At 36.3% G+C, this 27417-nt stretch overlaps 1 protein-coding gene across 4 annotated transcripts in view; it reads right to left on the bottom strand.

Moving 5' to 3' along the window:
* Window positions 1-27417, bottom strand: part of PAK2 (p21 (RAC1) activated kinase 2) — an 80765-nt gene that overhangs the window by 32432 nt on the left and 20916 nt on the right. For all 4 annotated transcript variants that reach the window (XM_046658330.1, XM_046658328.1, XM_046658329.1 and 1 more), the window contains one exon: window positions 12862-13069. In XM_046658330.1, coding sequence (XP_046514286.1) covers window positions 12862-13048 — 187 coding nt within the window. In that variant the 5' untranslated portion in view covers window positions 13049-13069. The remainder of the gene's footprint in view (window positions 1-12861; window positions 13070-27417) is intronic.

Here is a 27417-nt window from a genome sequence, read left to right as displayed (position 1 = left end):
CAACTATAACTGAGTGTCTATTTCTCCTTGAAATTCTGTTTTTGCGTCATGTATTTTGAATACCTATTATTAAGTGCGTACGTGTTTAGTTCTATTATCTTGATGAATTAACCCACTACCATTATGAAATAACCTATACCTTAACCTTATCCCTTAAATATTTAGAGTGGTATTTTTCACCCTAAAATATACCTTGTGTGATATAAACAGAGCTAGTGCAGGTTTCTTTTCACTATTAGCATACTTTTTTAAATCCTTTTATTTTAACCTATCCTTTATATTTTTTAAGTGGATTTCTTGTAGGTAGCACACAGTTAAGTCTGCTTTAGCAATTTTATAATCTCCGCCTTTTAATTGGGGTATCTAGATCAGTTAGATTTAATGTGACAGCTGATATAGTTGGGTTTAAACCCACTATCCTATTATTTGTTTTCTAATGGTCTCTATCTAGTCTGTTTCCATTTTCCTCTTTTTGTTCTTTTGGATTAACTATTTTTTAAATAATTCCCTTTTATCTCCTTTGTTGGTATTTTAGCCATAACTCTTTACATACCATAAAGTTCACCTCTTTAAATTGTACAATTCGCTGGGTTTTAGTATGTTTATAGAGTTGCAACCATCACACAATCTAACTTTAAAACATTTTCATCACCCCTAAAAGAAACCTGTACCCATTAGCAATCACTCCCCATTGCTCCTTCTCCCTGTCCCCAAACTCTAGGCATACATACTTATGCCTCTACATACTTACCTATTCTGGCCATTTCGTATAAATGAAATCATATAACGTGGTCTTTTGTAAATGGCTCTTTTCACTTAGTTTAGTTTGAAGTTGATCCACATGATAGCATATATCAGTGCTTCATTTCTTTAAAACTCAATTTCTTATCTTTTAAAGAGATTTAGATTTTTAAAAATTTACCATTTCCAGTGATTTTCATTCCTTTATGCAGATCCACATTTCCCTCTGACATCATTTTCCTTCTGCCTAAGGATTTGGTTTAACATTTCCTATAGTGCAGCTCTGCTGGTGATAAATTCTTTCATCTTTCACACATTTTAAAAAGTCTGTTTCCCCTTCATTTCTGAAAGATATTTTCACAGGATAGAGAATTCTAAATTGACCGATTTTTTTCTTCCAGTACTTTAAAGATGTTCTTCCTTGTCTTCTGGTTTGCATTATTGCTTACATAAAGTCTGTTGTCATTTTTTGTTCCTCTACATGTAATGTGTCTTTTCCTTCTGACAGCTTTTTACTTTTTGCCTCACAACAACAAGCACTGTTTTTTCTTAGTAGATTTTATTTTTTATAGCAATTTCAGGTTCACAGAAAATTGAGCCAAAGGTCTGGAAGCTTTTAAGATTTTCTCTTCATCATTGGTTTTAAACAATTTGATTGTGTGCCTTGGTGTAGTTTTCATCATGTTTCCTGCGCTCAGAATTCACTCAATTTCTTGAATCTATGGGTTTACAGTTTCCATTAAATTTGGAAAATTTTCAGCCATTTTTTAAAAAGTAATTTTTTAATGCTTCCTCTTCCCCTTCTTTGGAGGCCTCCATTACACTTACATTAGTCTGCCTGAAGTTGTCCCCACAGCTGTTCACTTTTGTTTCAGCCTTTTTTCTCCAAGTTTCATTTCTGATGATTTCTATTCACATAGTCTTCAAATTGACTAATCTTTTCTTCTGCAATGTCTAATCTACTGTTAATCCTGTCCATTGTATTTTCCAGCTCTACAATTTCGCTTTCTTCTATCTTCCATTGCTGCTTCTTAATATGCTGAATCTTTCCTTTGGGTTCTTCAACATATGGGAATACCGTTATTTAACTGTTTTAAAGTTCTTGCCTACCTGTGCCATTTCTGGATTGATTGCAATTGACAGATTTTACTCATTATGCCTGGAAAACACTGATTGGATGCCAGACTGAAATTTTTTCCTTGTTAGGTGCTAGGTATTTTTTTTTTTTATCGAGTTCATAATGGTTTACCTCAAGGTGAAATTTCAGTTGTACATTATTTCTTGACTGTCACCACATAAGTGCTTCCCTTCACCCCCATGGCCCACCCCTCTTCCCCTGGTAACCACTGAACTGTTTTCTTTGTCCATGTATTTGTTTATATTTCACATATGAGTGAAATCATCTGGTGTCTGCCTTTCTCAGATTGGCTTATTTCGCTTAGCATAATTCTCTCCAGGTCCTTCCATGTTATTTTGGTGCTAGGTATTTTTATACTCCTATAAATATTGTGAGCTTTGTTCTGGGACCTAGAAAGCTGATTCTTAGCTGTTTACTCATATAAGAGAAAAACGAATTTAGAAATACTTGATCCTCTCAGGTATTATTTTTTAAGTTTTGTTAGGATTGGAGCACATCTAATCTAGGGCTAATTCTGCCCCAAGGCAAGAACTCTTTCCAATGTTTTGTACTCTGAAGCGTAGAAACAGGATATATTCTATGTCCTGCGTGAGCTTTGAGGACTGTTCCCTCTAATCATTTCCAGTGGTTCTTTCTCCAGCTTTGGAGAGTTTCCTCACATGCATGTGCTACTAAAGACTTGAGGGGGAATTGCAGATCTTTCTTTCCCTGTTCAGCTCTTTATTCTCTGGTATCTGTATTATAAACCAGCTGCTTTGGTATCCCCCAATTCCCAGCTGTATTTCTCAACTCTAGGAGACTACCTAATTGCCCCTTCCTGTGCTGCAGCCTGGAAACTCTCTCCAGGAATTAAGCTGGAACAATTGTAGGACTCCTCAATTGTTTCCCATCTCTTAGGGAATCACTTTCCTTTATTGCCTGATGTACAATGTCTTGAAAACCACTGTTTTGTATATTCTTTCCCAGTGTTCTGGTTCTTTCAGTTGGAGGGGTAAATCTGGTCCCTGTTACTCCATCTTGACTGGGAGTATAACAGGTTTTGCTGTCCTATCTGTGGTATTATGATATCTCAGGATGATGTGATTTGATGTGGTCTTCATTCATTCATTGTGCTGAGTACTCAGTGGGCCCCCTTCCATCTGGAAATCATATTCTACACATCTAGAATTTTTTTTCTATTACTTCTTTGATTATTTCCTTCTCTCTGTTTTCTTTGTTCATTATTAGTTAGATCAGTCCATCTTGGTCTGATCTTAAACCTGTTATCTCTTCTCTCATATTTTCCATCTTTGTATTTTTTTTTCCTCCCCAAAGCCCCAGTACATCCTACTGTTGTATACCCTAGTTGCAAGTCCTTCTATTCTTCTATGTGGGATGCTGCCACAGCATGGCTTGATGAGTGGTGTGTAGGTCCACACCCAGGGTCTGAACCAGCAAACCCTGGGCTGCTGAAGCAGAGTGCATGAACTCAAGCACTGCACACCACTGGGCCAGCCCTATCTTTGTATTTTTGTTTAACAATCTGGGAGAATTTTCTTGACTAACTTCTAGTCTTCTGCCTACTGATATCTTTTGTTTCTTTTGATAATCTTAAATGTTCACCTTGCAAAAATTATTTCTCATTGTTCTCTGATTGTTCTTTCTCTGAGAACACTTTTCTTGTTTCATGGATGCAATTTATCTTCTCTCTTTGAAGATTATATCGTTTATGTGTGTTTATAGGTTAGTTTATTTCTCCCTACACTGTCTGTTTCTTCTACATTCTTTTTTATGCCCTGTTGTTTTGGATTCTCTTATGTTACAGGTTTTTCTCAAATGTCTGGTGATCCTTTGCTGTCTACTCACGTAGAAAAGTATTAAGAAGTTAACTGGGAGATAAGTTGGCCTTTGCACTAAAGATGGGGGAAGGATATGGGGTACCTAAAGTATCTTTTCCGGGGCATTTTGCTTATCCAGAGAAAAATCTTCCAATGTCTTGCCTAAGGGCTTTGAGTCAAGAAGAGTTCTGAAAGCAGGGCAGAGGAAAGGAGTTTAGTATGTTAACTTTCATTGATCCTGCCTTTTTTATTCTGGTGGTACACCTTTTCCTGGCTCCTCTGACAAGAATAATAATGGGCCTCTCAGGTTTAATTTCTCCTCAAATAAATGTAAACATCAGTTTGTTCTTTTGTTCTCTCAGAGGACGGGAGTTATATCTGCCTGGCTGTATGTGGTAAAAATGGGCTCCTAAGGGGCCTTAGAAACTTCCTATATAGATTTTCAACTAATTTTCCCTTTTCAGCCTGTGTATTACACTCCCCTCGCCCACCATACACAAACACACACACAAAAACACATTGTGTGATTCTCAATCCTGAGCCTTGGAGATTTTGACAGGGAAACTGGTTCACTTCTCACAGACATTCCTCTCTGCAAATGCTTAGGACACGTCTTCCTCCGTTCTGCTTAGTCAGCTGCACTTCAATCTTCCAAATATGTACTGAAATCTCTTGTATACTACTACTGTCTCCTCTCCCATTCTCTTTGTCCTTGTGATATACATATAAAAAAAATTCTTTTTTTTTTTTTTACTGTCATTTTAGTTAGGGTTGGGGAGGGAGAGTAAATAGAGACATGTGGTCAACCTGCCATGGTTAACCAGAATATTCTCCCAATATAAAATAGCTAAAAGTTTTGTTCGTTGATAGGTCTGCACATAAAAAGTTGGAACATTACTGTACATTATTCTTTGTTTACAAAGATGCTATTGACCTAGCATTAGTAGGAAATATACTGTTTTTTTGACTAGTGATGATATATTTGTGCTCAAACATCCATCTCCTCTCTAGGTCTCCTAGGCACATATAATATTTGTTTACAAGAGATCTGACTATAGTAGAGGGCAGGGCATTTTGGTTGTGGAAAGGAGCAGAGAGAAATGCAACTGTTAAGCCTAGTATAAAATTTCCTTTCTTTGCTGCAATGCACAATTACATCTATCATAGACAACCTCTCATTTTCCATTAGATTCTGAGTAATCTGAGGTCATTCTCTCTCCTCTTCCAATCCCTTGATTCTAACTCAGTATCCTGCATATAGGAGGAAATATTTATTAACCAACTATAAACTAATAATTTACTTTTTACATGGCTCTGACAGAAAAACATACAATTTCATGTACTATAAAAGTACTTGTTCCGGATTCTTTCTAAAAAAAATCTGCTCAGCATCCCACTTCTGATATGCATATGGTAAGAAAGATGCTCTTCTCTTATATGACCCTGATTACAGATGACTGGTCCAAGGCAGGCATCTAATTCAAGCTAGGTCAGCCACAGCTCCCCACACACTCCCAGCCAATTAGATTGGTTCAGGGTTGAACACCTAAACTAAGCCAGACTTGGCACCCTGAGAATCAGTCTCTCACCAGTGAATGAAGTTTTGAGAAATAAAGCCCAGGAACTGTTGAGGGCTATATTACCTAACACATAGAGAAAAACCAGTCTGAAATAAGAAAGAAATACAGAAAGGGGAAAGCCAAGACATACAGCAAGAGAATTCCTGGTTCCTATCATGTCTAAGGCTCAGCCATATTTTTAAACTTGGGAATGTTAAGAGTTTAGAGACATATTAAAGAAAGTTTCATGTATGTTAGGACTATAGAATAAAAAGTTAAAGAAGTGAAAACAATTAAGCAGAAGTTGAGACACATTTCCATACATTAGTCTACTTAAAAGAAAATGACACAATATCCTAAAAATCTGTTTAATTCCATTTGTTTTTATATAACACATATACATACACACAGATACCCCCTGTATTTTAGTAGTCCTTGTAGGAGGGAAAAGGGATATTAAAATTTTATCTAAAACAAAAAGATACTGAAGCACGTCTCCAATCAAACAACGAACATGCTGGAAGGATGTTGCTACATAAACAGAATCACTGCTTTATAACCCTGGAAGCCAAGAACTCTGAGGACCAACAACAACAAAAAGCCCCACAATCATCTATCTACAGGATGTTCATCTGGCAACTGGATCACAATGGGAAGTAATGGACCAGGGAAAGAAATTTCTTTTAATAAAATGCACAACTCATCAGTGCACTAGGGGGAAAAGATTCTTAGCAACCTTTTCCAACCTCATCTGACAACAAAATAATCCGGTAGGTAGCAACCTTTGGCCAAGAGGTTGGGCCCCTGAGTCATGCGTTGCACAAAAGGTCCTTAAAAGAGTCCTAAGTATGCCACTGTCACATTCTTTCAGGCCACTACTCTTTTGGCTAGATTTGAACTAGAGTCTAAGGCTAAAAAACCTCATCTCTTTAAAAAGAAGACTCTTCTATTTCTAGTCTAACAGAATCAGTGATTATCCCTTTGTTCCTTTGACCCACAACAGCTTTGAATTGGTGAAACTAAACTTGTCCCAACACACAGAAGCATATTCTCTAGGAAATAGGCAGAGGAATATAGGCTACTATTATTAATCTTAGAATTAGATTTTTAGACCAGAAGGGCTATTTACAGTTCTATCATCCTCGTAACCAACCAGAAGTGACGGTGCGTACAGGTTGACTAATTAGAAGTGAAAGTTTTTTCAGTTAATAAATACTACCCCACTCAACACTGGCTAACTGAACAGAGTTTTAAAAAATAAGCCAAGACTCATTGGCATTTTCATTATCAAAACTACTAGACTTGTTAAGCCATTTCTCACCTGGACTACTGCAAAATCCTGCTAACTAGTTTCCAACTTCAGTCTTAGACCTCCAACAAAAGCTACTTTCTATACATCCACCAGTCTCTATTTAAGACAGAAATGTGACCAGGTCTTTCCCCTGTTTGAAATTCTGTAATGGTTCCCCAGGAAACAGGATAAAATCTGAGCTCTGTAGCATGGCATACAAGGCCCTTTATGACCTGCTCCCTGCTCACCTCTTCAGCCTCTTTTGCTGTCTGTAGTTTCCTACATACATCATGCTATTATTCTCTCTCCCTCTCTGCTTTCAAATCACAGTGGACTGCTCTCAGCTCCATGAATGTGCCTGTGAGCCCTTGTGTGGCTGGGCCACTGAAACTCTTCTCTAGGCATGGAACGTACTCGTTAACTATCAAAATCCTCCTAACCATTTTCACTTACTCATCCTTTAGTCTTCAGCTCCAATGTCACTTCTTTAGGAAGCCTTCTCAGATAGGACAGACGTCTTACACTATCCCTATTATCACCTTTCATAGTTTATATTTATTTGCTGAGGTTTTTGATTAGTGCCGTGGGGGCAGGGACACCATCTGCTTTGCTTATCACTGTATCTCTGATGACTTACAGAGAACATATGATACATCTTAGCAGCGAAGTGTAAAAGATTTGTTCAGTCCAGTTGTCATAAAAGGTATAATTCCTAATTTTCTTAATTTTTCCAGTGACACTGATTAAAACCAATAATGAATAACTGAAGATACTCCATAGTCTTTCTTTTTTTTTTTTTTAAGATTTTATTTTTTCCTTTTTCTCCCCAAAGCCCCCCAGTACATAGTTGTATATTCTTCGTTGTGGGTCCTTCTAGTTGTGGCATGTGGGATGCTGCCTCAGCGTGGTTTGATGAGCAGTGCCATGTCCGCGCCCAGGATTCGAACCAACGAAACACTGGGCCGCCTGCAGCGGAGCGCGCGAACTTAACCACTCGCCCACGGGGCCAGCCCCTTTAGTCTTTCTTTTTTTTAATGAAAATAATTAGCTGCCTGTCAGTAAGGACAGCAATGAGGGATGTAAATTTGAGTAGAATAAAATGAATATCTTGACATCAGGCCTTACATTAGAGATGGCAAAAATCTTGGGGTCATTATGATTTTTTTTAAAGAAAAAGAAAATTTTTTCCCTTCTAGACTTCTGTTTCAAGATGATAGACTAAGCACATATTGTAACCCTCCCCTTCTACACCAAATCTATTTATCATGGAATAAAATCTATGAGGAATGCCCAAAGACGAAAAGTAATTAGGATAAAACTAAAGACAAACAGCAGCTCAGGATATGGGCAGGAGAATGCCACTGCAGAAACGCTGGGAGCCGTTAAACGGGTAGATTTCTGTGTTTCAAATAAGCACGAATGTGCATACACAGACAGGGTTCTCCCTCATTCCTAACCCTCAAAGCTTCAGGCCACAGTTGTGTCAGATTCCAGGAAGGAGTTGTATCAGATTCCAAGAAGGAACAGAAAGTGTGGGAGGTTGGGTTGGAAAAGGAGGGAAGAGCCCCAGGGATAGGAGGAATGAAGGAGCACCCTACCCTCCAAACATCGCATCTCTCTAACTGAAAACCATACCATGCTCCTAAATCTTCCCTCAATAGGCTATACAAACACACTCTGCAGGTGCTCTACTCTCAACTACAAAGCTGAATGCAATGCTCCCCAACTTGCCCTACAAATTCAATGCAATTCTAATCAAAACACCTACAGGTTTTTTTTTAGCACATGATAAGCAAATTCTAAAATTTACAGAGAAGAGCAAAGGGCCAAAAGATCCTGAAGAAGAACCGGGTAGCAGATTTGCTCTATCAGGTACTAAGAATTATAAGCTATAGCAATTAAGGCAGTACAGTATTAGCTCAGTGCAGACAAATAAGCCAATGCAATAACAGAGAGAACACAGAAACAGACCCTGGCATTCATGGAAACCTGACAAGTCATGGCCAGTACAGCAGGTCAGTGGGGAAACAAAAGTTTCAACGAATGGTCTGGGACACTGGTTTAAGAGAAAGTGAAAATGGTCTCTCTCTACAGATGCACAAAAACCAAATTCAGATAGCTTAAAGGCTTAAATTATAAAAGGCAAACGGTAGAACTTATAGAGAAAGATAAGAAAGCATCTTTGACCTCTAGTTTGGCAAAGATTTCTTAAAACACAAAAAGCTCAAACCATAAAGGAAGGAATTCATCAATTCAACTACATCACAATTAGTTATCTTCTAGTCATCAAAAGATATCACTGAAATGGTGAAAAGGCATATCACAACCTGGAAAACTATATTTAACAACATATAACTGACAAAGGATTAGTATATAGACTATAAGAAATGCTTATTAATAAATAAGGAAAAACCAAACAACTCAAGAGAAAAATGGAGTAAAGAACAGCTACGTCACAGAAAACACAAATGAATGGCAAATTAACATATGAAAAGACACTCAATTTCCCGTGTCATCAGGGAAATGCAAATTAAAACCACAATGAGATACCATTCCACACCTGCCAAGTTGGCAAAAATTAAGGTCCTGTAATACAAGAATTGGCAAAGATGGTCACAATGGGAACACTCACGTTTTGTGGGTGAGATTGAATAAAAAACTTTAGAAAGCAATCTGAGAAACCTAATCAAGACAAACATGGGAATACCCTGCAACCCAGCGATTTTACTCCTAAGTATATACCTCAGGGTAATCTTTAAATCTTCGGCAAGGACATACATTAATATATTTTACCTCCTGACCCAACACACACATAACTGAAACAAAAGTTTCATGAGACAACTCCTTCACCATGTGCAATATACTCTTATTATTTCTATTCTATTTCATTTAGTGTCATCTGCTATACAGATCTCATAACCCACTAATACAGTGGTTCTTAACATTAGATGCATATTAGAATCAACTGAGGCGTTTAAAGAATTAAAAACAAAAACAATGCCGAGGTAAGCTCCTGAAGACTCTGGTTCAATTGGTCAGGGATGGAGCTTGGACACAAATTTATCTTTTTAAGCTCCCCAAGAGATTCTAATAAGCAATTAGAATAGAAAAGAACTAAACTAATGGGTCACCTGATAATGGAAAAGCAATGCCCTAGAGAAGTACTTGCACATGTCCACCAAGAGATATGTTCAACATCACCCACAGCAGTACTGTTCATGAAAACAACCAATCTGTCTACTGATAGGAGACTGGTTAAACAAATAGCCATACATTTATACAGTGTACTAGTATCAGCAGTGACAACGAACAAACCACAGCCGTGCATACCAACATCGGCAGTGCAAACAAACTACAGCGATACATATCAGCATGAATCTCAAAAACATAAAGTTGAGGGAAGAACAGAAGTCCTGAAAACAGTGCAGAGAGTATGTTCTAACATGCTTCCAAATAGGCATATGTTTTTTGTGGATATTATGTCATAAAATTAGTACAAGGGTGTTTTTATTAAAATGTATACATTGTGTACACTATACTCTTGTGGGTATGATGTCATCACAAAACTAAAAACTTAAAGCAAAATTCTGTTTATATAAAGTTCTAAAACAGGCTAAACTGATCAAAGGTAAAAAATCACACAGTAGTTGCCTGAAGGCAGGGGAGGAGTAGACTGTTTGGAACAGGATGTAGACGAGTTTTCTGGGGAGATGGAAATGGCGTATAATGTAATAGGGTGATAATGATTACGGCTTACACAGGTGTACCCATTTGTCAAAACGGTACAGTTAATTTTGTGCATTTTAATATACGTAAATTTTACCTAAAAAATAAGTCAAGTGGAGGCAGAATCATAATTGTTGAAGCTGGTGAAGCTAAACGATTATTCTGGGTATGTTTGACATTTTCTATGAAAGAATTTTTTTAAGAGAAAGAAAAAAGGAATTGGATAAGAAAGGCAAAATTTGCTTTTAAAAGAGCTTGCAAAGTTTTAAGATTAGCCCTAAAAAGGTATTAGATCTTGAATGTAAAAAATACAAAAAAAAAAATGACTTCAGAAATCACACAAAAAAATTAAATGGATAGTAATTACAGATCTCAAGAGCTGATAAACCTAAATGCAATCAGAGCCATTCCTAGGACACCAGTACCCTCTCTCTCCCTTTGTTAGGGGGAGACCCTGAGTTAGTTATAGCTGATAAGTAATTCTGGAAGAAAGGAAGAGAAAGGGTAAAATAAAAGAAGGTAAAACTGGAAGATTCTCAGAATGATCAGAGAGATGGGTCTGCTCTTTCGCATTTATGTAAATGATATTCAATGTGCTCACAAACCCTACCATTACCCAAAGTACTGGACTGTCCAGACATTCTCTTTCATTTCTTTTCATTTTGTGTTCTTCTTTTCCCCTTTCTTAGGCTGTCCCCAAGGACATTTTATCCTATCTAGAGCATTCCCCTGACCCACTTTGCATTCTGCTCTCCACAGGCAAGTAATTTCAATTCACTCAGTAATTTCTGCTGGTACTAACTTCATAAATTTTTTTCTAACCCCAATAATTATAAATACTGTGTTTACACCGCTATTTCAGGTTTTCCTACTTTAAATATACTGACTTACTACCATGGAAGATGAGGAGTCAGTGCACTCCAACACACACACTTCTCCACCCCATCCCATGCATACTTTTTGGTTCCTTTCCTAATTTCCCCCTTTATCTTTTACCCATTCCAGTCTAAGTATATTTTTCATTCTCAAACATGCCAAATACACACCCTATCACTTCTGTTAAATAAACTTAAAAAACATACTTCAATGGAGCTTTTCAGTTACAACTTCACATGAAATCTTAAAAATAAAAGCAAAATTAGAAACGAGAGATATACAATAAAATGAACAGGTTTTTAACTGTTCAATGATTATGTTCTGTCTGCAAATCTAAATTCTCCAAGATTTGATTCTTTGTTAATATTAACTATATTGCCTCATTCAAATTTTCACTGATTATACATTTTTAACTCTCAAATTAAATATGTATTTATTATTATATAAAAGCACCATTCTTCTTCCACTTCAGTTTACCTCTCCATGTGTACTTAGATACATAAGTGGAAATATATCTTTATCTCCACTTATATCTATCACTACTATCAGAGCCATTTTGCCATGCTTAATATAATTAAATAAACTAATCCCTAACCCTTATTCTAAAACCCATTATGTCATAATCCCTTATCCAATTCTAAAATCCAAAAAGTGGGGCCAGCCCAGTGGTGTAGCAGTTAAGTTCATGTGCTCTGCTTCAGCGGGCCAGGGTTTGCAGGCTCAGATCCCTGGTGTGGACCTAGCACCATTGTCCAGCCACCCTGAGGCAGCATCCCACACACAAAACAGAGGAAGACTGGCACAGATGTTAGCTCAGTGACAATCTTCCTTAAGCAAGAATTTAAAAAATTAAGAATAGGTAAATAAATGAAATCCAAAAAGCTCTGAAAACTGAAAGGTTTGAGACCAAAACAAATTTAGTGACTTCAACTTATATAAGACTACTTATAGTCTTTATCCCACTTTGTGTTTCTGACCAATTACTAGACTGGAGGCGATTTTGCCCTACATGGGACATCTGGCAATGTCTAGAGACATTTTCAGTTGTCACAACTGGGTGGCAGGTGCTACTGACATCTAGTGGGTAAAAGCTAGGAATGGTGGTAAACATCCTATAATGCACAGGACAGATTCCTGCAACAATGCACTATTTGGCCCCAAAATGTCAATCTTACTGAAGCTGAGAAACCCTGGACTAGACTTATGTTTGCAGAAGAGGATTAAAGTGTTGATTACTGAGTCTTGCCTCAGATGCTCATAGGATACACGATAAAAAGAAAGTATTACTACTACTCAAAAATCAGAAAAACTCTTAATCCCAAAACACAGCTGGCTCCAGGGAGTTCAGAGAGAGATTGTACTCTATATCAACATTCTTATAAAAGTAGGTCTTTCTCAAATATCAGAAATCTCATTAAGGTTGGGAAGGCAAAACCTATGGCCCAAGTCTTAGAAATTGAAGGAGATGAGTACAGAAATTCATCGGATGTAACCAGTAGGATGAACAACAACTTTAGTTTTACTTTTTCTGTCACAGTTAAAATAAACCAGCCTTTCTAATGGTGCCTCTATACCACCACCAATTGTTTTCCTGGATCTGTTTATTGTTCTCACCATAAAAGATATCAACTTATTATATTTTAATTAAAAAGCTATCAAAATCAGTAACATAAAATAACAACTGACACTCTTGAAACCACAGCAGCTATTTACCTTTCTCTGTGCCTGAGAAGATAGAGATGATTTTATTCCTGGGCTTTTTCTCCTCTGGAACAGAGGGCAAAGGTTTCAAACTGTGATTAGCTGACAAAGGATCTTTGCTTGCAGTGCTAAAAATGGTGCTGCTCATTCGCACGGGAGGCGCCGGAGGCTTGTCTTCCAGTTCTCCGTTATCAGACATGATTCAGAATTACAATATGGCCTGAAACAGATACGCAAACACGCACAGTTAATAACAAGGTAAAAAATAGTATGGACAAGCACAAAATAGTAATGATCTCCTCCCCAACTTCGAATTAGAAAATGTTATCCATTTAGAGTGAAATCTGCAAAATTTGTAAAACTCAATGAGTAAGAGAGGAAATTGGTTATGAATATAGATAGCCCCCTCTAACAAAGGTGGTAAACGGTTAGCTGAAGGAATGTTCGAAAAGCCATGTCCAGTTAAGAAGTCTACAGTAGTTTCTGGAAAGCAAGATGATACAAACATATCAAAAGATATTCACCTAATCAATTGATTCTAAGAGTAAATGTTCCAATGAAAAGACAGACAATATGGAGTCTTAAAAAGAGAATTTCAAAGGGGAAGATTATATCCTGACCAGCCAATCAAACGACATGTCCATTTCTAGAGCAGAGATAGGACACGTGCTACTAAATACATCAACCAACACCCCCTCGAAATCTGATTCCATGCTCACCAATGTTGTGATTATAACTTAGCCTTCATATAAACTTTCCTAAAGGATGAGAAGGTGTCACTGATGCAATATTTGGTCTCTGAAAATTTGACATTCTAATTACACATGTTAGTCCCTTGCGAGTTTTGCAGACAGTCACATAGAACTTGATCCATCTGGGAACAGTGACAAAAGTAAATCCAGAGTTTGGCTGAAAAACAGAATATGGCTAAATCCCCATGTTCTGTCACGCTGTGAAGCCCCATCCAGGCAGTCAAGTAATCCCGCTTATCCACATGGCTACTTCAGTGGAAACTTCAATCTTGTTTACATATACTTATACATATACACTATATGTCTTTAAAAAAAAGTGGATTACACACATTTAAAATCAGCAGTAAAGGGGAGGGAATGCCTAACTTACAGGTGAGTCCTGATACAAAAATATATATGTTAGGAAATAACACATTTCCCTGCTAAACAAGGTTTTGATTGGTAATTAGATCTTGACTTGACTGTAAAGTTATTTAATGCATGTAAGTGAACAAACTTTGTATGTATACAATGAAAAGAATGCCAACTGTATTTAGATAAAATTAAAAATAAATTTATTTCATCTTTTATTTAGTGTGAATGCTAGTACCTGAAGAAAAGCAGGTATAACTTGAGAAGAACTGAGAGATGAAGAGATTATTATACTTAATTTCATTCCACATTCTATAGCTTTTGTTTTCCTTGCTAGGATTATGTCCCTAGCACTACTGTATATTTTACCTGCCATAATGACAGTTATCTTTCAGCCTACAAAAGCGGAAGAATAAGAGAAGGTAAAAGGGGAAAATAAACATTTCTGGGGGGTAACTAGTTAGAGGTTAGAGAAGGGCTGGGAAAAGGGAGTAAAGAAAGATCTGTATCTGTGTGTGAAAAAGACCACCTGAAGTGAAATTAAACTACTGGTGGTCAAAGGAAGAAACAGGGATGGGATCTAAGGTGATAAGGTTGACAGCTGTTCATATCATGTGGGCTTTGTTTTGTTTCGGGGTGAGATGTAAGCAGGATGCAACTGGCTGTTCTTAAGTGTGGGCTGTCAGGTGTGCATTACCAGAGGAGACCTATCTATTGCTACAAATGGAAGAAAGATAAGGCTTAGTAACAATAATTTGAGGATTATTTGATGAATTGATAAATCAAGACAGATGTTTATCTCTTACGTGACCATAATATTAAGACAAAACAGATGAACCGTAGAGCAGCTCACTTTCATCTTAATCACCAGCTATAACAGAAACGACACATTCAGATTTTGGTTACACTGTGAATACTACAATATTAATGTATATTAAACTAAAAAATCAGGATAAGGTAATAACATTTCAAAATATATTTGCATGCATTTATATAAGGAAATGCACCAAAATATTGACACTGGTTAACTGTGGCTAATTTTTAACTTGATTATAACTATCACAATGGTGGTGAAAGAAAAAAATGAATATGAAACAGTCAGGGCACAATAATTATTTAGTGTAAACTGACTACAAATTCTATCCTTAAGAATGGCTCATAGATGGACCACGACTAGAAATTGCCAGTGTACCTTCAGCAGCACGTTGTCTAGCATCGTGGTTAAGAGCATGGGCTGTGGAATCAGATTGCTTTGACTGGAATCCTGGTTCCCCCCTTTACTTACATGTGTGACCTTGGGCAAATACTTAACTGTGCCTCAGGGCTCCTTGGAGAAACGGCCGGTTCTAGGCCCGGGAGAGGGAAAATACAAAATGAGCCCAGAGCATCTTATAGTGTCAGAGGTAAGAAGTACTTAACAAGGACGAGGGCATATCAAAGGCACACAGGAAAGAGTTCCCAAAAGCCAATCCTGGAACGATTTGAGTAACAAAACTAATCAAGTAGTATTAGATTATAATCCAAAGTATAAAATAAATATACATAATTCATGTTGAAACAAATAAAATGGGGTGGCACAAATCTTCCTTACAAAAGAACTCCAAATAAAATACGTAGATACATCTCCTTCTAAGAGTTAGAGCTTAACGTCCCTCCCCACTTGAGTATAGGCTGGACTTAGTGACTCATTTCTAAAGAACAGAATATGAAAAGGGAAAAATAACTTCATGGTGGAAAAAGCTGGCAAACACTGCATTAACCAAGTGATCGAGGTTAACATTGCCAGTGATATCATGTTGACATCACTCACCTCTGATCTAAAGTGGTGAAAAACACATTTCACTTCTGTGGTATTCTTCCCCCAAACCCATAACCCTAGTCTAATCATGGAACAACACCAGACAAACCCAATGTAGAATGAGGGACATTCTACAAAATTCCTGACTGGTACTCCTCAAAACTGTCAAGGACATAAGAAATGAAGACTGAGAAGTTGTCACAGAGCAGAGGAGTCTAAGGAGACAGGACAATGTGGCATCTTGGAAAAGAAAAAGGGCATTTGTGGAAAAACTGGTGAAATTGAAATAAAATCTAGAATTTAGTAACATATCAACTAGAAAATAGTAACATACCAACGCTGGATTCTTTGCTTTCACATACATTTTACGGCTTACGTAATGTCAACACTTGGGGAAAATGGGCGATAGCTATACAGGAATTCTACTATCTTTGCAACTTCTCTGTAAATCTAAAATTATTACAAAATAAACTCTATTTAAAAAGGTATTAATAAGCTCCTTAAAAAGTTAATTACCTACCAGATGTTCCACTCCCTGTACATCAGAAGAGAACTGAAAACATATGTCCACACAAAAACTTGCATATAAATATCCACAGCAGTGTTATACATAATAGCCAAAACATGGAAAAAACTAAAATATCCATCAATAGATGAACAGATAGACAAAACGTCACATATCCATACAACAGAATATTATTTGGCCACAAAAAGGAGTGAAGTACTGATATGTGCTATAACAATGGATGAACCTTGAAACATAAGTGAAAAAAGCCAGGGGCTGGCCCAGTGGCGTAGTGGTTAAGTTTGCGTGCTCCGCTTCGCTGGCCCGGGGTTTGCAGGTTGAGATCCTGGGCATGGACCTAGCACTGCTCATCAGGCCATGTTGTGGTGGCATCCCACATAAATAGAGGAAGATTGCACAGGTGTTAGCTCAGGGCCAATCTTCCTCACAAAAAGAAAGCAAGCAAAAGCCAGATACAGGAGCCCACCCAGTGGGGTGATGGTTAAGTTCACAAGCTCTGCTTTGGTGGCCTGGGGTCTGCAGGTTTGGATCTCAGACACAGACCTACACCCCCGTTCATCAAGCCATGCTGTGGTGGCATCCCACATACAAAGCAGAGGAAGACTGGCACAGCTGTTAGCTCAGAGACAATCTTCCTCAAGCAAAGAGAGGAAGATTGGCAATGGATGTTAGCTCAGGGCCAATCTTCCTCACCAAAAAAATAAAAATATAAAAAAATAAATACATATGTGCATACCAGACACAGAAAGATCACATATAGTATGATTCCATTTATATGGAATGTCCAGAATAGGCAAATCCATAGAGCCAGAAAATAGATCAGTGGCTGCTAGAGGGTGAGGGGAATGGGATGTGACTGCTCATGGGTATGGAATTCCTTTGAGGAAAAGAAAATGTTCTGGAATTAGACAATAGCAATGGTTGTGCAACTTTGTGAATATACTAAAACCAGTGAACTGTACACTTTAAGATGGTAAATTTCAGCTATGTGAATTATATCTCAATTTAAAAAAAGGAATTAATAATATTTACCTCAGAGAATAAAGATTAAATGAGCTAATAAAGATTTAATGCTGTGCTACTATCATCAAGATTATTATTTATCAGATTTCTATGCTAGAAGTTGGAGAAAATAAAAGAGGACGTAGTTCTTCTCTAAGAGTTCATAATCTACTGGGAAAGACCAGCATATAGGGACTTGTTTAAGCGAGCTCATGCATGGCTTTTATCAACATCTGTTCCTAGCACATACGTGTTAAAAGCCACTTAGTTTCTTCAAAGTAATAGTTCTCAAAACATTTTGGCCTCAAGACCACTTTATACTCTTAAAAATTATTGAGGATCCCAAATAAGTTTTGTTTATATGGATCATATCTATCTATATTTACTATATAAGAAATTTAAACAAGTTATTTAAAAATTCATTTCATTAAAAAAGCAATAATAAACCCATTACCTGTTAATATAAATATTTTTTTAAAAAGTACTTTCTAAAATAAAATAAATTTAGTGAGAAGAGTGACATTATTTCACATTTCTGCAAATCTTTTAAATGTCTGGCTTAGTAGAAGACAGCTGGATTCTCATATCTGCTTCTGCATTCAATCTATTGCATTATGTTTTGGTTGAAGTATATAAAGAAAATCTGGGTCTTCCACAGATATGTAGCTGGATAAGGGAGTATTTTAATAGCTTTCAGATAAGTGTTATTATTCTTTGATATTACACCACACTTAACCTTCCTAAAAGTTAGTTGTGGAATCTGAAACCACAGCAATACATTTTTTGTACTCTGTTACATTAAACGCATTGATCGAATAAATCTTTTACTCATGCATGAATTTTGTAACATCATGAATTGACTATTTGGTTCACTGAATTATAAAGATATTCCAAACGTTGACACATTTCATTGTACAATAAAAATAAAATCACATTCATTAATATCACCACTGATGTCATTAGAAAAATCTCAGTATTGGGAAATTGTCAAATTCAAGAGTAGACACAAGTTTTCTAAAATTCTAATTTTCACTTGAAACAAATTTTACCAACAGCAACAATTCTGTCACTTCATTCATTTCTGAGAAAAATGTCTGCCAAAAACCTAAGTTTAAAGAAAAACCAGAGTTTGTGTGTCAATTGTTCTTTCTAATTAATACGCTGTTCCCTGAAAAGGGGGCTAGTTTAGCTCAATCACATAAATGGTTTTCTGCAAGGCAACCATTTACACTTCCCAAGTTTCTTATGAGTACTTCCCATTTTGCTATATAAAATACTTTAAAAGTGAACTCAGAAGTAGAGATATAATAAGATTAATAATTTTATGTATGCTATAAAGTCTCATCAAGTACATTCCTAGGTGAAACTGGTTTTTAAAAAAACTACAAGCACACGGCTACTGCCTTGATTTGTGTTAAAGTGCACGCAGTTTCACCACCACTGCTTTTCCACCATCAATGCAAATGTCAATAGTGTAAAATGCAAAGAATGTCTTAGTATTATTATGAAAACAGGTTTTGACCTCATGGACTGCAAGGGTACCATAGACCATATTTTGAGAATTGCTGCTCTAAGTGTACCTCAGCTCTACACTTTACCCTAATATCCTCAATTCTTTCTTTTATTTTGGAGGCAGAAGACCCATATTTATTTCATATTTCTCTACAGAACACATTTTTAAAATAGGAAAAAGTAATCAATGGCTAGATTTCCAAGCTAGAGCACAAAAACCTAATCGAATCTTTAACATGGCTGAAAATCTATACATGTGCAATGGTGTTTACTATATTGTTTTCCATAACAAAAATCAGAAAGATCAGTAGGCTTTCGTGGGTTAGCCAAAGAGACTAACTGCCATTTATATGAAAAACAACACCAAATTCTAAGCAAACAATATTACGTGGCAACTTGCAGAACACAGCCTTTCCTTATACTGTGGTTATACAAAAAAAACTTCTTTACTGCTCTATTTTAATATACTGTGCAGTAACTTTTTTATTTTCTGCACAAATTGAGTCCAGTAGAACTAAGGAGGAGCTAATACATTATTTATCTGTTTCAGAACTTTCTTTTTGGTGATTGTACATTATAAAGTTGAATTAGCTATGTCTCAAGGAAATCCCAGTTAACATGATGCACCTTGTAGGTGACACATGCCTAAACAAAACCCAAATTTAATATTAAACATGAGTCACAGATGTCCGTAATGAAATTACTCAAGATGACAAAAATGATAGCAACAATTCTAAGTAATATGCCTCATAAGTGATTAGATCTTTGTAAACATAAGCATGACCCTTGATACAAGTCTGATGACTACCGCCAGCTCAGCTTGAGGACTTTCATCACTTCATCTCAGGATTTCTCTAACTACCCTCTCTGCCTTCAGCTGCTGTTTAGAGGAAGAGGACAAAAGCAGCTCTAACCAGCTTGCTAGAGAGTTTCTACGCATACAGTTTTTGTTTGGAGAACGAAGTTAGAATTGGTTAAACACATAAAGATGACTAAAAATAACACATGCTATCACTGGCTATACTTTCCTCAGCAGCTACTGATAACCAAAAGGCTGAGGACTAAACGCTGGCATTTAGGGCCACTTATGAATCAGTCTGATCTCATCTGGATGTACCACATAAATCCTAGGCTTCATGTTCCCCAAATAGACCAAAGACTTTCCTAGCCTAAACCATCTTTGTGTATATATTTCTCTATTCTGAAATTTTCTTCACTTTTCTCTATCCAACCAAGTTTCAATGCTCAGTAAAAATTTCTTCCTATGTAAGGCCATTCCTGACTACCCCTGCTCAAAATGACCCTTTACATCCTCTGAATGCAAGTTACATAGGAAAATAAAGTCAGAGAGTATTAAAAAGTTAGATTAGAATTCATCTGGTCCATCTTCCTTATTTTATAGGTGAAGGAACTGACTCAACAAAAAGTAAGCGGTTTGCAGAAAGTCACACAAATCTAATTACTAAGAGAACTAAGACCAGAATTCAAGTTTACTAACAACTCTTAACCTCATGATCTTTTTTAAAAATTATGTTAATATACTGGACCTTTCTTTGGCAATGAATCACAACTGTGCATCATTAATTATTATTTTAGGTGTCTTTCCTGCCCAAGACGTCAAAGGCAGGGATTACACTACAGCTATTTTTATTATACCATTTTACTATCTCCTTTAACGTTTAACACAAATTCTTGCATGTATTAGACAATAATGTTTACTGATTTATGGTACTACACTCTGTCCCCAGATGAAATATTATTCTTCCTGAATTTATTACTTCTCTTATCAAACAGCATCTCACTAGACAACATATACTACTCTGTATTAACAAAAATATCTTTGGAAAGATTTATATTTTTCCGCTAACAGCTGATTCATGGCTTTAGTCTTCGATCCCTTTCCATAAACCATTGCATTTTTTCCCCTGCTTCTAGTGATGGTGTCAAATGCCTAAAAAGTGCCAAAAGAGGATGTGATAAGTTTCTTTACATCTTATATTTTAGCCAGAAACAATAAAGAACGTAAAAACAACTCATGATAAAATACTGATTTACCAATATTTTTCTCCACCATTTTCAAAAATGTTTTGTAAAAAAAGAAAATAAGTAATGCCTCTTTCCAAATCTGTTCACTTTTTGCTATTTTTCAGTGAAAAACAAGTAGGCAAAACAAAAAGCATGCCCAAAACACACTGTACTCTTCTAACAGGCCCATTGTTTAATTGTGACACGACTCAAAGACAAACAATTCCTCAATTGTCTACTGAAGGAGACTAGGGGAGGCTAAATATACAACAGAAATGAAAAAAGGAGTGGTATCTGGAACCAGTCAGTCTAACTAGTAGAAATCACTGAATTTATTATAATCTACTCAGATCAACTATGGTACTTCAGGTACAAACCACATACTATTGAAAAGCATGATGATTTAAACAGCACAATTTTGCTATTTTTACTCAAATTTCATGTAAGTAACAAATGAACCTTAATTTTTCAGTACCTTATGAATGTACAATACAACATTATTTGGTAAGACTTCTAACAACCTCTCAATCAGCTACAAGAGCCCCAGTGCCACTGGGCTTTCTTCCTCCTTTCCCTCCAAAAAAGCCTCAAATGCCTTTGAGAGCAAAAGTCTCAATGAAAATATCCCAAATACCTTAAGTGGACAACACACAACATGAAAAGAAAGTTCACAAATTAGAAGGAAAGGAGTGTCTTCATTTGGCGACAACAGCCGTAACATCAGGCCCATCAGTGGCAAAGCCAGAAATGAAAGAGGAAGAGATGTAGAAAACACAATAGAGGCACTGGTAAAGACTAAAGACAGAAAATGAAAAGAAACTTTGCTTTAAACTCAAGTAAATAAAGGACTGAACAACATTTCAAATCTTTAAAAATGCATGGAAAAGCTAGTTAAGATGAAAGGGATGTTTCCACAGAGCCCAAAGCAAAGTGAAACCAGGAACAAGAGAGTAAGCAATTTCCTAATCCAGTTATTCTCGAGGGATTTTTAACTACCCTCTGGAAACCTCAAACTTCCACTTTGATGGATGTCACAGGGACAGGTGATAAAACCCAGAGTCTGCCAAAATGAAAAAATCTAATATGAGTTCCTCCCACATAAGGCTAGGACCTAAAAGCTACAGTCTATACAAGAGTAAATAAGGAATAAATCCCTGTGGGTAGAGGGAACAAGAAAATCTTAAGTATTTGAGTCCAGTGATAACAAGAAGGGGGAAAAAATTTCTGAGAAATCCTAACAACAAAATGCATATTTATGATCTGAATTCATTCCACCTATGAGGTCCCAGAAAATTCCAAGCAGGTTTAATTGAATGTGGTCATGTTGGCAGCACTTCCTGGTGAATGGGAGAATAAAATATAAATACAAAGCCTCCCTGGGAGAAAAAAACTTCAACACAAGTCTCAAATAATACCCAAAGATAAAATTCTAAGGAAAAGGAACACCTCATAGTGAAGATTCAGAAAACAAACAACGCACCACTGATTGAGAACTATCTAGTTAAAACAGACTAGTGAAACAGATGTGGAATGATCTGACAGAATATGAACAAGAAGCTTGCAAATAAAAACAAACAAAAAGGCAAATATGAAAAACAACCATACAGAACTTTCAGTATAAAAAAAATACAATACTTGAAAATTAAAACTCAACAATTGAAGTAAAAAAGCACTGTAGACTCAGCGGAAGAGATAATTAGTGAACCATGAGATGTATCTGAAGAAAGTACCTAGAAGGCGCACAGAGAGACAAAGACAGAAACTATAGAAGAAAAGTAAGATGAGTAAGTCGGATGATCTAAGATACACTTATTTGGAGTTCCAGAAGGAGATGATGGAACAAATGAGGGAATGGTTCACTGGATAAACTAGTAGCTGAGAAATTTCTAGAACTGATGAAGGACACAAATCCTTAAGTTGAAGAAATTTAATGAATCAAAAGCAGGATAAAAAGCAATCTATGCACAACAAAATGAAGACACATCATAGTGAAATTAAGATCAAAGATGAAAGAATTCTTAAAATTGGCCAAAGGAGAAAAAAGGGCAAACTTCACAGTTGTGGTAGTTGGGACTTTCAGCTTACTTCTTGATACCAACAATGAAAGCAAGAAGACGCGGAATCTCCTCAGTGTACTGAGAGAAAAAGCTGTAAACATAAATTACAGCTTCACAAAACTATCATTCAAGAATGAGGTCAGAATAAAAACATTTTGAGACAGAATATTTTCAAAAGATTGGAATTACTCTATACTCAACTAAAATCAATTAAGTTGGAAATCACTACCAAAAAGATAAACTAGGAAAAAACTCCATAGGTTTGGGAATTTAAAACACTTGTAAACAATTTATGGTTAAGATATTACAATGGAAATTAGAAAACACTTAGAATTGAATGAGAATGAAAAAACTATGTATCCAAACTTGCAGGACTGGATAAACAAAATGTAGTAGTATTCATACCGTAGGGTATTATTTATCTTTAAAAAGAAATGAAATTTGATAGGGGCTCTAACAAGGATGAACTTTGAAGACATCAAGTAAAATAAGCCAGACACAAAAGGATAAATGCTATATAACTTCACTTATATGAGGTATCTAGACAGGTCAAATTCATAGAGACAGAAAGTAGAATAGAGGTCATGGGGGTCTGGGGGGAGGGAGAAATGGGGAGTTACTGTTTAGTGAGTACAGAGTTTCTGTTTGGAATGATGAAAAAGCTTGGGAGGGGCCAGACCAGTGGTGCAGCAGTTAGGTTTGCACATTCTGCTTTGGTGGCCTGGGGTTCGCCGGTTCGGATCCCGGGTGCAGACCCACGCACCACTTGTCAAGCCATGCTCTGGCAGGCGTCCTATGTATAAAGTAGAGAAAGGTGGGCATGGATTTGGCTCATGGCCAATCTTCCTCAAAAAAAAAATTTAGGGGTTTGGAAATGGATAGTAGTAATGGTTGCTCAACATTGTGAATGTACATAATGTCAATGAATTGTACACCTAAAAATGGTTAAAATGGTAAATTTTATGTTATGTATATTTTACCACAATAAAAAAACCTTGCAGGATGTGATTAAAGTACTTACGGACACTTACAGTTCTGAATTTTTACTTTAAAAACGAACTAAAAATTTATCTAAGCATCCAAGCTAAAAAGCAAAAGTAAAAACAAACAGCAAAATAAACCCAAAGAAAGCAAGAAGAAAATATTAAGATAAAAGCAAAAATTGCTGAATAGAAGACTACTATACAATAGAGAAGATCAATAAAAGTAAAACTTGGGTCTTAGACAAAACTAGTAAAATACCTCTGGCAAATAATCCAGAAACAAAGAGAGAAAGCACAAATAAACACTAACAGAGGGTTCTACTGGTAATTAGTGAGCAGAGGTCACAGATACCACACCAATATTCTGCAATGTGAAAGCAAGTCCTCACAACCGTTGAATATTCCACCATGCACTGATTTATAACTAAAAATATATATACACAATTATCTGAAACTACAGCATAGCTCTCTTTTACATATAAAAGATATTTTTTACAGTTTTAACACACACTGAATTTTCCAGGTGTGCAACCACTATGAAACCAAGAGTACTTTGTACTTCGTTCAGCTTGGTTTCAACAAGAAGTTCATTCACTATTTGGAATATCATGTCACTGAATAAAATGTGCTCATGCTGGTTGATCGTCAATGGCAGTACACCTGCATGAGACTGCACTGTGGCCAAGTATGTGTATAGATACAGACCTATAATCACTTCATACTGACTTTTAGAGTTGTCCCTCGGTATCTACAAGGATTGGTTCCAGGACCCCATGGATACCAAAATCAGAGGATGCTCAAGTCCTTTATGCGATGTAAATGCTATGTAAATAGTTCTTACAATGTATTGTTTAGGGAATAACAAGAAGAAAAAAAAGTCTGTACAGGTTCAGTACAGCTGCAAGCATCATAGGTCTTTCCATACCCAGTTGGTTGAATCCACAGATGCGGAATCCACAGATATGGAGGGCCAACTGTATTTACAAATGGAAATATATATTTTTTTATAGTTTTCCTTTTATGTCTTTTTTATTCCCATTATATTGATTTTCCCCTTGAAATTGATTTAGAGAACTGAGTTAGGGCATTATATTGATTTTCTCCCTGAAAAGAGGAGAGGTTAAATAATCTACGATTTTTATTTCATAGGAAAGTTGTATAACGTAGTGTTTAAAAGTACAGACCCAGATATCCCACTTGTAGGAATCTATCTCAAAGACACACTGGTAAAAATACAAATAGACATATATTCTAGGCTGTTACTGTAGTGTTATCTGTAAGAGCAAAAGACTGGAAGCATCTCAAATGCTTCCATAAATAGGGGACTGGTTGAACTAACTATGGTATACCACACACTACAGTATTAAGAAGTTGTAAAAATGAATGAGGAAATCACTCTAGATACTGCCATGGAGTGATCTCAGGATATACTACTGAGAAAATTAATAAAGGAAAACCTCATTAAAACGGAATTGGCAGCCCAAAAGGCGGAGGTCTCAGGCAATACCACTCAATGTCAATTACAGGAAGAACTGTCAATTACAGACCCCCAAAAAAATCCTCAACAGGAAAGAATCATTAATCACAGGCTCCAACAGGAAAAAATGTACATTACATCTCCTACAAGAAATCAACTACCTGAGCAACTCAGCCAATGAGAAACTGTCACTCTCGCTTTCCACCAATGGACTTTCATTCAAAACAACCCCTCCCAACTTCCCCCTTTTTCTCTATTAAACAAGGTTCTTCTCCTTTGCTGGTGGGACTTGCCTATGGCTTTTGCTATAGCTTGCTTGTCCTGAATTGCAATTCTTTGCTCTATTTGTTCCCAAATAAGCCCATTTTGCTGGTAAAATAACTGGCTGTTTTATTTTCTTCAGGTTAACAGTACTAATGAAAATGCAAGATGGAGGAAAAATATATGTATGGTTTGCTATCATTTACCTAAGGGGGAAAAAGGTGTATCAATACACACACACACTCTCTTATTTTTTTTTTAAAGAGAAGGATGAACCATAATTTTTTGACAGTTACTTTAGGGAAGGAAGGGAACAAAATGGAGGGGACTGAGTTCAAAGTTAGACTTCTCTGAATCTATCTTGCTTTGTTATTTGATTTTGGAATTTTGTAAATTACATAAAAACACCAGCAAAAGTAGAATGAGTAATACTGCCTGTAATAAATGAGATACACCACAGAGACCCAATCTAACAATCCACTGCCACTAAAAATATCCTTGTATTTTTCACTTTGTAGACAACACATGAACCCTATTTAGCTTTACAATTAAACTAAACAAAGACCAAAATACTGAACAGAATTAAATATAAGTTGGCAGTGGTTGAAAATTTGCATTTTCTTCTTATATCTTTAGGTATTTAAGATATCTACAATGAGAACTTTCCACATTATTATATGGATTAAACATTCAGCAAATACTCATTAACCAGATTACGACACTGCCTATATTATTGCCTATTATGATATATGATATTTCCTCTACTGAACTCTACTCCTTCTGAGAAGGCACTAATTTTACATTTCTTTTTATTCCCCAACAGCATACAGCAAAGTTTTATATATATCATAGAAACTTAACACGTGCTTTTCAAATAAAGAGTGTTGGCCAGTTTAGGCAAATAAACTACTACTACTAATCAAGTTGTATACTGAAAGCCAAATCACTTATCTTTTTTAGTCCCTTGATCCAACCACCTATAAATTGGAATAATACCCAAATTGCTAATCTCACAGGGAGTGGGGATGGGAGACAGCAGGATGTGAAAAGTGCTTTGAAAAATTATCTGAATTTATTATTATCATTTATTCTTTTTTCTCCAATGTTTTGCTATACCAGAAGAAATGTGTCATTAATTCCAAATGATAAGACTCTACAAAATGAAAACAAAACTACGATAAATTATTAGGATAAACAAATTTAACAAATTTGCAGGATAAAGAAGAATATACAAAATTCAATTACATTTTTATACACTCAACAGAAAATGAAATGGGAAGGGAAAAAGATACCATTTATAACATCATTAAAAAAATGAAGCTCCTAGGACAGAAGTTCCCAAACCTTCTCTTTTCATGGTGTCCTTGATATTCTCAGTAATTAATTCACAGTGCCTCTAGGCCAAAAGAAATTCCTAACAGTTTCATTTATTTAGTAGTTAGATCCAAACAACTTCATTAGTATTCATGTCCTAAAAATTTACTAACTATTTGAAAAAGCAATACACATAAATTGAAAAAATAACAGCTTTAATTTCTTTCTCAGTCACTTCTTGTTGTTAGTGCCACTGAGTGGATTCCGACTCTCAGTGACCCTGTGCACAGCAGAGCAGAACCCTGCCCGGCCTTTTTGCACCATCCTCTCCCCTAAAGGCGCTATATCAGACAATGCCCTGCTGCTATTCATAGGGTTTTCATGGCCAATTTCTTTGGAAGTGGGTGGTCAGGTCCTTCCTTCTTCCTAATCTGTCTTAGTCTGGAAGCTCCGCTGAAGCCTATCCACCATGGATGATCCTGCTAGTAATTCAAAACCGGTGGTGTAGCT

The sequence above is a fragment of the Equus quagga genome, chromosome 4, assembly GCF_021613505.1.
Source record: "Equus quagga isolate Etosha38 chromosome 4, UCLA_HA_Equagga_1.0, whole genome shotgun sequence".
Lineage (NCBI taxonomy): Eukaryota > Metazoa > Chordata > Mammalia > Perissodactyla > Equidae > Equus > Equus quagga.
This window is presented reverse-complemented; position numbering and strand designations above follow the sequence as displayed.